We start from the raw sequence: 13,342 nt of genomic DNA, 5'->3' as shown, positions 1-13,342 counted from the left end.
AGAAGCTATGGAAAGGGTGCAAAGAAGAGTTACAAAGATTATATCTGGATTATGGGATTTAGATTATGAGGACAGGTTGCAAGTATGTGGATTGCAGACTCTGGTTAACAGGAGAATGAGGGGTGATATGATAGAGGTCTATAAACTTTTGAATGGTTGTGATAGGATATTGTTTGTCTGAAATTTTTCATTATATGGAAGGTGGGGAGAGAACATGGAGGCATCCATGGAAGTTAAGTTTGTTCACAGTCAAGAAAGGGGTAAGAGCTAGGTTTTTCTTTCACAGAGCAGTGAATGAGTGGAATACTTTGATTTTAGGGGTAGTGAGTGCATCTCGTGTGAATGAATTTAAGAGAAGGTATGACAGCTGGTTTAGGTGATTAATAGCTCCCTCGATGAGTCCTTGACTCCCTGGAAGTCTCAGATAATAATATTCTGAAGGTAAGCAAAATAACACATCAAATTACATGGTTGTGAAGAACACACTAACAAGCATTGATAGAGAGATTAATTGTTATTGTCCCCTAATATAAGACACGGCTTTAAAAATGCAACATGTGGGCTCCCAGATTCTGTGGTGATGAAGAAGTTGTAGAGAAGATCCAAAGGTAAGTGACAAAGATTGTGGCAGGTCTGTGGAATGCTCTATATGCGAATAGATTGATGATCTGTAGACTTAAAAAATTATCTGTCAGACAAAAAAGAGATGACATGATAGAAGCATTTATGTTATTAAAAGGGAATTTATTGGATTAACACTGAAGACCTTTTTTTCAGTACATGACAAAAAGGGAGAGAAGAGGGCACCAGTGGAAATTGTATAAGAGTATGGTTATAAGGATATTATGACTAGGTTTTTTGCATGGAGGATGGTGAGTGGGTAGAATTGGGTTGTCAGAGGCTGATTCTTCATCAGTGAATGAGTTTAATGAAAAGTATGATAGGTATTGTGTGAATGATGGCTAGTATGTAAATAAATCTATCTCCTACAATGAGGTCTTCTGACTCCATGGAGATGCCTGTTTAATAATATTATTAAATAACAAGAGCCCTAAAAGTGAACCCTGAGATACTTTGATTCTAATCAGCTTTCTCTTAGAAGGCTCTCCTCCAATTACTTCTGGACATTTTCCTCAACTAATTTCATACTTTTCCACTAATAATCATTAATATTAATATTTGACACAGAAACCAATACATAATTTTGCATTTCTGTTAGGTAGAATGTTGAAGAGACTGTCTTTTCTCTTTTTTCCAACTGCATGAAGTAAGGTGCACACAGTAGAGTTTCTCTTATATTATAATCTTGTATTTTATATGCAATATTTTTAGCTTCAGCTACCACAAACCACTCTGAATAAAATAATGCTTCATCTTTTTTTTTCCTCTTAGTCATATCATCAGTTGAATAAAACACTAAGGTTTAATGATAAAGTAGACAAAAAATTCGATTTCAGTGATGACAGGGAAAATATTCAGACAGAAAAGCCTGTAGATATTCAGAATAGCTTTCTTTGTACAAAGAGTCAGTTAATGGTAAGTATTTTATTTGGAAATTTTCTGTTACAATTCCAGAATAAATTTTAAATGGAATTAATTGTTTTGAGAATTTAACTTTTTTTTTTACCTGAAATGCAAAGTAAATTTTACCTTGAATTTATCTAAAAAAAAAAAAAATAAAATAAAGCAGTCAAAACAGATCACTCGAAAAATTTTATTTTGCTTTTTAAGCTCCAAAACATTGTATATAGATAGGCTAGGTTGGTTGTTATTCATATTAGTGCTTCATGGTATAAACAACACCAGATCTGGATTTCCAACTAGTATTCTTCAGAGCACAAATTGCAAATGATAAACACTTAGCACTTAATTAGTTGTAGAAAGAGTTCAAACTGTAACTGATGAAAAGTCAGATATAAACAACTTTTTATATGGACTATTAGCCTAATTTTTCTGAATTTATTTCATTTTTTATTTGCCCTTTGGAGGGTGCCTTGTTAGAACATTAGTTCCTTTTCACTTACAATTTGAATTGTTTCTATAGCTCTCTAATTAAGTGCTGTGCATTTCTTAAGTTTATTATTATTATTATTAATAGTTAACCTCACATGGAATCAAAGGACTCATCGCAGGAAGTCCGTACCCTCTCATACAAAAAGATCATGTCTTTTTGTACCTTAAACCCATTTACAGTTTCTGCACTCACCACACTTTCAATCAGTGCATTCCACTCACCAATCCTCCATAGCTCTCAGTCTGTATAGACTGAGCCCTTTGGTCAGAAACACCTGGATTCATTTCCCATCCATGACATAAGAGGAATCTTTTAATTAAAGATGCCAAGAAATTATATACTTGGTTTAATCCTTTATCCAATTGTAAGCAAACAAAGTTTGCACCTGAAGTATTTTCAGCACTAGGACAACTTTTATATAGAGGATAATGACTTCACATCACTTACCTTAGTATCACCTCTGGGTCAGCTCCCACTGATGAGACCCCAATAAAGGTTGAAACTGGTCTGGGTAGTGACCCTTCCCATAATGTAGCATTATACATGTCTGCAAGGATATGTGCTTTGCATTATGGGATACGAAGGCAAGTGATGTGAAGTCATTAGCTTCTATATACGAGTTACCCCAGTCCTGAAAATACTTCGGGCACAAAATTTGTTTGCTTACACTGGGTAAGGATTAAACCAAGTATATAATTTCTTGGTATCTTTAATTTATTTTATCTTCTCCATTAGTTTCTCATCCCAGGTGAATAAATCTGCACACAGTAGTCCACATTGTAGCCTAATCAAGGACTTATAGAAGGGAACCATAATCTCTTTGCTTCTGTTTGATAGTGTCTTCTATATTATTGGCATAATCCAATTTTAGTAAAGTGACCTCTAAATTTTAAGTCTGTCCACCATCAGTCCCAGATCTCTCATCTCTTCCACCTCCTTCAAAATTTCCTCATTAATTGCATACTCTACATCTCAACCTTGCCTATCAAATTTCAGGAGCTTTCATTTGCAACATTAAACTGATACCTCCACTCACTTGCCCACTCACATAGTTTATTGAGATCCTCCTGCAAGGCATATACAGCTAATTCTCTTTTTGCCTTTTTTTTTTTTTACATGATTTCAAAATAACAAAAATCAATTCTATTTTTACACTGGATATTTTGATTTAACATGGTTAAAATAGCGCTTAATTTTAAAATTTCAGTTGAATTCAATTCTGTTAAAAAGAGTATTTCCATTTTAATTACCATTTCCTAGTACAGTACATATATAGTTAAACTTGAATTTTGTGGAACTCCCCCCTCAATGTTTTAAATATCAAGGATTACTCTATGCTATAGAATGTAGACAAATGCCAAGCAGAACTTATATAGCGAAATCACAAAAAAAATGTTGGTGGCTTTAAAGCAGCTAAGGATTGTGTAACTCTGTTATTTTTGCAGCAATGCTTCAGGAGATCGTATATTAAAACCATCATCATCATCAAATTCCTGCCATGTACCCTCAAGGGGTGTACAGGATATGATAGTACTACATGAAAAAAATTACATCATTATTAATTTCCTATCTACAATTTTCCTCCAAATCAGTCTGTTACTTGTCAAGACTCCAACATTATCAGATCTTATATTTCTATCGTCTAAAGCATTTTGTACCGTATCAATCCACCTATATCTTGGTCTTCCTCTGGGTCGTTTTGCTGCCAACCTGTCAGAGAACACTTGTTTTGCTAATCTTTCCTCGCCCATTCTGTTTAAGTGACCATACCACCTAAGATTAGCTCTGCTAACGCATTCCTGGATGCTGACAAAGTCAAGTTCTTTCCTAATATCCTCATTTTTAATATGATATTGCCATTGATGCCTATAATCTTTCTCAGGACTCTCATATCTGTGGTCTCTAGTCTTTGGTCAAGTGTTTTACTTCTGACCCAGCTCTCAGATCTATAAGTTAAAACTGGTTTGAACACTGTCTTGTACACAGCTAATTTAGTGTTCCGACTGATTTCTCTCTTATTCCATATGAATTTATTCAGTTGACTTCCCACCATACCAGCTTTGCTGATTCTGTTGTCTATTTCTATGTTTAATTTACCATCTTCAGTAAAAATCGTGCCTACATAGCTGAAATGTTTTACTTGTTCCACAGGTTCTCCATTCACAACACAGTTGACATTTTCAATGATTCTGCCTATTTTCATTGTCTTTGTCTTTTTATTGCTGACCTTCATACCATATCTATTACAACAGCTATTCAATTTAGTCAGAGAATCTTGCAGACTTGTATCAGATTTATTTAGAAGTATAACATCATCCGCATAAAGCAAAGAGCTGACATTAACATCTCCAATTTTGATGTCAGGTTAAATACCACTTTCTTCATAATGTGATCCATATAGATAATGAATAACAGAGGGGATAATGTACATCCTTGTCTCACACCAGATTTAACATTAAACCATCTTCCTGTACTTCCTCAATTCTAACTGCTGACTTACAACTCAAATAAAGACTAAGTATTGCTTGATATAATGCCCCATTGACACCATATAACTGCAGCGTATTGAATAGCTTCTCTCTTGGCACCTTGTCATATGCCTTTTCCAGATCGACAAAACTTAAATACAGATCTTTGTTATATTCCCATGCTTTCTCGACTATTTGTCGTAAAGTGAAGATCTGATCCTGACAGCCTCTATTTGGCCTGAATCCAGCTTGTTCTTCACCAAGCTTTTCTTCCACAATTCTTCTCAACCGTTTCTCAAGTATACTTGCATAGATCTTGCCAGGAACACTCAGTAGGGAAATACCTCTGTAATTCTCACATGCAGTTTTATTTCCCTTTTTATATATGGGTACTATGAGAGCTCTACTCCAATCATCGGGAATTCATCTCCTTTTGTCCAGGCTTTCTGAACTATGCAGTGCAGCCACTGTAAGACTCTTATACCACCATACTTCAGCATTTCTAGTCGAATATCATCTACTCCTGCTGCCTTTCCACATTTCAAGCCTTTGATGGCTTTTTCTACTTCTAGTATGGATATGTATTCCTGACTGCATGCCTGGTCAGTGTTTTTTACCACTGTGCTGTCATCACTGCTTGTTTCATTTAGCAGTTTTTCAAAGTAATTACTCCATACTTCAAAGATATCTTTTTCTCCAGTTTTCATGTCACCTTTATCATCTCTAATTCCTTTTACAGCACTCTTTCCTCCATTCTTAAGCTTCTTCAACAACCTCCAGAATATTTTGCCACCTTCTTGATATTTATTTTCTATATTCTTGCCAAAGTCCTCCCACGACTTTTGTTTAGTTAGTTTTACACAGTGTTTAGCATTCTTGCATTTGTCTCTATATTCTCTAAGAGCACAAGCTGACTTATTTGACAGGAAGTTTTGGTATGCTTTCTTCTTTTCCTTCACTGCCTCTTTAACTTCCTGTGTCCACCAGGGAGTTCTGATTTTTTTATCATTACAGATAACCTCACCACATGCCTCTCTGGCAGAATCAATCAATGTTTTCTTCAGAGTTTGCCACTGAATCTCCAAGGTTTGATTCCTGTTCTCAAACTCTTTCATTTTTTCTTCAATAATCTTTGTGTATTTTAGCCTACAGTTCACATCTGAGAGCTGCTCAGCTTTTATTCGCTTTAAAACTTTCTTACATGTTATTCTTTTCAATATGAAATTCAATTTTATCCTGCTCAAGACTAAATAGTGATCACTTCCAATTTCAAATCCTCTATACACTCTGGTGTCCTGCACCAGGGAGAAAACATCACTATCAACAATAACATAGTCAATGAGACTTTTCTTATTCCTAGCCTCTTCTCTCCATGTGAATTTGTGCACATTTTTATGTTGGAACATGGTGTTAGTAATAACCAGTCCATGTCCTGAGCAGAAATCCAGCAGATATTTGCCATTATTATTAGCTTTGCTCTCTTCTCCAAATTTTCCCAAAATATTTTTGTATGTCTCACAATCATTTCCCACTCTGCTATTTAGATCCCCAACAAGGATTAATTTTTCATTGTGTCAGTTGCTTTTTCTAATGCCTCAAAAAATTCCTCCACTTCTACCTTAGTAGAACCTTCTGTGGGACCATAGGCACAAATAAGTCTCATTGTCCAGTTCCCCATTCTCATATTTGCCCACATTACTCTACTTGAGACTGACTGCCATTCAAGAAGATTAGCCTCGTATTTTGTATATTAAAATCTCCTCGTATATTAAAACCATTACTCATTAATCCATCCTTAAGACCATGGGCAATAAAAGGTGTGGATTTTAATATGTCACCAGTGCACTGGAAGACAAATAAAAATGGTTGGGTTACAAAAGAAATTTTTAATGAATGGTTCCATCAATGTTTTGTTCCAGAAGTTAAACACTATGTGATGGGGAAAAAAATCTGGACTAAGTTTTATTGATTATAGACAATGTGCCTGTCCATCCTGTTTTAGAATAGCCGAATATGAAATGTTGTTTTCCACCACCTGATACAACTACTAGACCAGGGTGTGATTGCTACCTTCAAAACCTACTACATAAGAAGAACATTCCAATGCATTTTGAATAAACTAGATAAGGTTAATTTACTGATAGTTATTGATGTGAGGAAGAAATTTTCTATTTTGGATTGCATCAAACTTGCTAAGTTAGTGTTATCAGAATTGAAACCATCAACTTTAAATTCATGCTAGAAAGCTACTTGGTCAGAATGTGTGAAAAAGAAAAACCCATACCTTTGCATACAACTGAATATCCAATATCATCAGATTAGCACATGCAGTTGGCAGAGAAGGATTTGATGATTTTTCGTCTACAGATATTGAAGAATTGATGGTTGACAAGGCTGTTAGTGATGACGAAATAATAGAAGCTGTCCTTGAGAAGCTTGATAAAAAAAAAAAAAAAAAAAAAAAAAATGATGATGATGAAGTGATTCTACTCACTGCAGGATTAATTAAAGAAAGACTTCAAATGGCTAGTAAAATTGCAAAGTCATTTTCTTATGCATGATCCAAATACTGAATGAGCTGAACAATTAATCATGAACTGAAGTCATGTATGGTGTTATATGAAGAATTATACAAAGATCTAGGGTGTGATCCTTGGTTTAATCCTTACCCACAAAACAGGATTTCAATGATTAATTACATAGTTTGTGGTATATATAAGAATAAATGTAAAAAAAAATTAACCTTCAGAATTATTGGAAATTTGTGCTAATTTCCAGTAATTTTCAATATAAGGCTAAAACCAAACAGATCTTGGAAAAGATCTGTTTGGTTTTAGGAAGGGCAAGGGAACAAGAGATGGACTGTTAAGAATAATAAGTGAAAGAAATTTAATAGTGAAGAAAGAAGTTAATATCTGTTATATAGATTTTGAAAAACCTTTTGATTTTGTAAAATGGGATAAGATGATGGAAGTAATGGAAAAGATTGGTATAGATTGGAAAGATAGAAGACTAATTATTTTCTTTTTGACCTTTTTGAATTTCTGTTTTATTAGTGACACACTATTTTCTTTAAGAGATGCATATATATATATGTGTGTGTGTGTGTGTGTGTGTGTGTGTGTGTGTTGTTTGAAAAGAACTTATTGTTCATGTTGAGTTTTCACATCTAGAACCATTCTTCTGTTTTTTCATATTTTTTTTCACTGTATTCTTTTTTACACAATTTTCATTTGCATGATTTTTTCTGGAACCAATCTACCATGTAAATGGAGAATTGGGTATATATAAAAAAGAAAATAAGTGCCAGTGCATTGAATTCAAAGATCAGATGATCCTTGGAAAGTATCATATTTTAGGCAATAGATAAAATTCATTGCCCAATACAAAATCATCACCCTGCTTATTGAAGACTTGAAAAAAAAATTCTGTGAGCTCTGGAGTAGTTTTGGATTATCTAGCACTTAGCCCACCTGCTGAACTAATACTAATATACTGGGTTTATTATTACATCACCTCCATGGAATCTAAGGACTTGTTGTGGAGACTATTCTACTCCATGCAGAAATACATAGTCTATCATTGCAACATTTTGTGGGTGAAATTCTCATTTAAAAAAAATGATAGCACACTATCTTATGTTGAAATAAATAAGGTGAGGAATTTTAAAGATACCAAGCAATTTTATAAGCTATGTTTTAATCCTTTTTCCCAAGTAAGCAAACAGACAAATAAGTCAAGTTTGCACCTGAACACCCAAGATAAAAAACTTTCTACAAGCTGAGGAATTGTCTGCATCAGGTTGGAAAGAGGAGTCATTTTGGTTTTAAAGCATATTGTGGAAATCACAGAATAAGCATGTCATGTTGGTATTTTAGGATTGTTATAACAATCTATGTCATCTAGTAAATCACTTGAAATATTTTACCAGTATGCCAGCATTACTTCCAAAGTAAAATTATCATCACCATAAAACAATGCAGATGGATATACATATGTGCACCCAGGAACTACATGATATGAGAGACTGATATAAAAAAGAAATAAAAGAATATAGCCATCCTAAAAGCTGAAATTCATTGGATAATCTAAGGATGAAAATTTTCCAGATATGTAGGTGAAAGATAAAATTCAGAGTCTAGGAGGCAGACTCATGAAAATGTTTTTCATATTTCATAAGTGCCATTTTTTAAATTTTTCTCATCTTTTGTAATTAATGTGTTGTCGACATAAATTATTCATCCAAAACTCATTGTAGCAGTGAACTCCTCTTGCAGTGTATGGATAGTTGTTGGCATTCCATACCTTGTTGGCAAAGTGCATTGCGAATATGAGTAGCCTCAGTTTCTTCCGATTGGGAAATCAATACTAGTTTGTAAATATACTCTAGACCTTCAATGCTGTGTTTTAATTTTACACAGTGTGAATAACGTTATCCTTGTTGTTTTAGAAGGGTTAGCCTGTTAAGTGTTCTTACTAACTTCAGTTGTAACTTACAAAACTGATTAATCTTGTATGCTGTTAAATGTTCAAGAATTATGACAAATCATGTGTGTATGTGAACTTGATTACATTGATTATCACTCTTGTTATATTTTGTTGTGGTATTAAGATGCCAGTTTGACTTAGGTGAAATATTTGAGAATCCTAGTTACAAAATTCTTGTTCAGTAGTTAACATATCTTGTTCTGATTTCTTCATTTATAATATAGTGTTGTGCTGATACTATCTGCCTACTCTTTTAATTTTTCTCTGCTTTTGATCTATTATTTTATTTCTAACCCAGCCAGCTTTCAGATCCATAAGTTAAAATTGGTTTGAATACTGTCTTGTATACTACTACTTTAATATTTTGACCAATTTCCCTTTCATTGCATGTAAATTAATTGAGCTATCTCCTCTGTCATAGAGCTTTGCTTATTCTGTTATCTGATTCTATATGTAATTTACCATCTTCAAAAATTATGCTTAAATAGCGAAATATTTTACTTTCTCTATAGGTTCTTCATTGAGAATGCAGATTGATGTTTTCTACATTTTTGCTTATTTTTATAGTTTTTTTGCTGATTTTCTTAACAAATTTGTTATAGCAGTTATTCAATGTAGTTGAAGAGTCTGAAGGCCTTGTATTTACTACATTTATTTAGGAATATAGCATCTGCATAAAGTAAAGCACTAATTTTGATATCATATCATAACTGAAGCTGCTTTCTTTCATAATGTGATCCATATTTTATTTTATTTACTTTTTTTTTGTGGTAATCCCATCTATGAGAGGTTGTTCAACCTATGAACTATTAGTACTGTAGATGCGCAAAAGGAAGAATAAACTGGCCAGTGTAAGATCACTGGCCTGTTTATTGGAGTCCTGAAAGTGGCTTGAAAAAAAAGTTCAGTGTTTAGTTTCTTAGAGCAGGCTTTTTTGGGCTGTGTAAAATAATAAATAAATAACAGATATAAAAGCAATATAAAATTAATTTAAAAAAGGGAAAATATTAATCCATCCATAGTACTAATTTACAAAAAAATTACAGAAACCTATGAGTGAGAGTTACGTAAAAAAATATATAAAAGAGAATATTGTTCTAAAATACAGCAGTAGAAAGAATGAATGTAGATGAAGAAAAATTTGTTCTGTGAGGTTGGGTTATTGAATAGCTACTGTGTATGTTTTAACATATTTAGACGAAGTTAGATTTAGTAATTAGAAGATTAACAAATTTACAAATTAGAAGATTAACAGATTTAGAAGGGAATTATCAATGCTAATTCTGAAGAATGGTGTCCATGGAAATATTTGTAGAAAATGCAAACTGCAGAACTGAATTCCTATATGAAAAAAATTGAAATGAATTAATGAAAGATGAGTCATTAATCAACCTAATTGCTTGCTTCTGTACTGAGTTAAATATTTTTAAGAACTCTTAGACCATCATCCTCAATGTGAGAAGAGTATTCAATATTTGGAATGATTTGTGATTTTATAGAGTTAGCAGCCATTCATAGGTAAAGTAGCTCCATGAACAAGAGAGACCTAATTTTTTAGATACTGAGGAAGTGATTCTTTTAACGTTACATGGTTGTCAGCATTCATGGTTAAGAATTTAGGGAGACACAACACGGGTTAAAATTTATTACTGTTAGGAAAGTAACATTTGCCATTTCGACCTCTATTGAGGTCATCATCAGAAAAATACATGTGTATGAGAAGCAAACTACATGCTACTGCACTTTACAAAGGTAAAATGAATCTAAACTGCTTATTAATATTTTATCTAGCCTGACCTCTAGTGGGAAAAAGAAAAAAAAAATTTTAAATAATAATATTTAAAAAAAAATAAAATAAAATAAAGTTTAAAAAATTGAATAGAACTACATTAAACATTTCTAAAGTCCTTTTTTTTTTTTTTTTTTTTTTTTGAGATTTCCTTCTGGGCTTGTTCTGTTTGCTATAAGGGTTGCAGACGGGTCCTCCACATTCTTGGAATGATTAGTCCGTCATTTTTGTTCAGGTTTGGATTGTGTTTTAGCATTTCACAGGCTTCTTTAAATTTTCTCTCAAACCAGGTTTTGCTGCAGTGTAGGGACTTGGTGCTTTTCCAGTCAATTCTATGGTATGTCTGAGAGGCTTCTTTTTCCATAATGGAGGTATTTAATGTGTCATTTGTGTTCCTCTTTTCTGATTGGGATAGTGTGTCCTGTTTCCCCTATGTAGGGTAGGTTACTTGTACATTGGATTTTGTATTTATGCCCAGAGAGAGAGAGATTTCAGATTTAAATAATCCAAAGAAGCAAATCTCATGTTGTCTAGAGATTTGGGTGATGTCAAAAGAAAGATTGAAAAACAAAATTCATTTTTTTGCAAAAAAAAAAACAGAATTTCATTTTATTAGCATTGAAATTAACAAGGTTATCAGAACTCTGTTGAAGGAATGGTTTGGAGATCAGAATTTACTATTGTAAATTATCATCAGAGAGGCTGATGATAAGTTAGTGATAATCCAAGGTGGTGGGAAGTTTGGTCAAGAAAGAAAAAAGTGAAAACCATAGAAATATGGGGATGGGGATTTTGTTGAGGAACCATCCCCTACTCCCTCTTTGGAACGATTATATTTTGAAAGTTACAGGAATGCTCATCAGCTTGGTTGTTTGCTACCATGTATATGTATACACTATACCAGAAACAAAATAAATATGTACAGTATTTATATACAGTTGACCCTTGAACAATGGGGAGGTTAGGCCCCCCACCCCCACAGCTGAAAATCCATGTATAATTTTGACTCCGCAAAAACTTAACTACTAATAGCCTACTGTTGACCGGAAACCTTACCGATAACATAATAACACATATTTGTATGTTATGTGTATTATATACTGTATTCTTACAATAAAGTAAGCTAGAGAAAAGAAAATCATTGGGAAGAGAAAATACATTTACAGTACTGTATTTATTGATACTGTAAGTTTTGCATTGTCTGTCTGTCTGTCAGTACCTACATCAATATTGTCTTATATGATACAAAACACTGTAAATGTTATACGTATTGCTAACAGTAGACATCAAAAATGAAAAGATAATGTGAAAAAGAAATTCATATTTATTTACAGGTATAATGATTCATGCATTGATAATGAAGAAGCAGTGATATGATTGCTTTATGGTAGCCTAGTGTAATTGATACGATTGCACTAACCTATACGCTAATAAATGAATGAACACTAATTATAAAATTTTTATTTTTATGTTAATTAATTAAATTTAACTAATTAATAACAGTTAATTTTATGCAGTTATTATTTAATACTGCAATGTTACGTTTGTTTACATTTTTCTCGACTGCGAATGGCACTGTGTATTGTCTGGAAGTATTTGTGTGCATAAGTTTTGATAAATTTTAACTTTTTATAATAGATTTGTGTATATTTTATGGTAGTAAATGATAAAATAGACTGGCATCTACATATATTTTATGCATTTGTGATATGCCTAACTTTTTCTTAATTTTTTCGATATTTCTAGGCTATCCGGTTCATCTTCAAGTGTTTTCAAATTGTCGCAAATCTCCAAAAAATATTCCAATATATTTATTGAAAAAAAATCCACCTATAAGTGGATTTTGAATTGACCTGCACAATTCAAACCCTTGTTATTCAAGGGTCAACTGTATATAGTGTATTATATAAGTATGTGAACTTTTCCAGTTCATGAATATTTGGTTAAAGTTTAGAAGGCAGAACACCGGAAGAAGTTGATAACATTTATTTACTAGTAACACGATGTTTCATCCCAATTACACAGGATTTCTTAGATGTAAATAAACAAACTAGTAGACGAAACAGTAAGGAATAATAAAGGTGATAACTGTTATGCAGTTATATAAAAGAGACTGATGTTATTTTTTAACATATTAAATATTATCCGAAGTATTAACTTATCTGAATTCATCCTAGCCGTCATTAATCAAGAACGTTCACATGAATGCGTAAACACGCAGAACATTCAGAATGATTAGAAATCATTTTAAAAATAACATCAATCTCTTTTGTATAACTGCATAACAGTTGTCACCTTTGTTAGTCCTTACTGTTTTGGCTAATAGTTTGTTTATTTACACCTGAAGCAATTGGGATTGAAATGTCATGTTACTAAGTAAATAAATGTTATCAACTTATTCTGATATTCTGCCTTATAAACTTTAATCAAGTATACTATATATATAAATATATAGTATTTATCCCTTTATCAAGATGAGATCACTACTCTGATCCACAAAATCTCAACATAGCCCACTTCAATATCAAGGTGTTTATCGGCTGTGGTGAGATTTTTTCTGTCTGTTCCATAGTCACCTTACTA

At 32.8% G+C, this 13,342-nt stretch overlaps 1 protein-coding gene across 2 annotated transcripts in view; it reads left to right on the top strand.

Moving 5' to 3' along the window:
* Positions 1–13,342, top strand: part of LOC150099370 (uncharacterized) — a 462,639-nt gene that overhangs the window by 381,806 nt on the left and 67,491 nt on the right. For both annotated transcript variants that reach the window (XM_090403434.1, XM_090403433.1), the window contains exon 30: positions 1,393–1,536. In XM_090403434.1, the coding sequence (XP_090259560.1) occupies positions 1,393–1,536 (144 nt within the window). The remainder of the gene's footprint in view (positions 1–1,392; positions 1,537–13,342) is intronic.

This window comes from Typopeltis vanoorti, chromosome 14 (assembly GCF_054136105.1).
Source record: "Typopeltis vanoorti isolate ZY-2024b chromosome 14, IOZ_Tvanoo_1.0, whole genome shotgun sequence".
NCBI lineage: Eukaryota > Metazoa > Arthropoda > Arachnida > Uropygi > Thelyphonidae > Typopeltis > Typopeltis vanoorti.
Note: the sequence above shows the minus strand (reverse complement) of the source record. Positions and strands in the feature narration are given on the sequence as shown.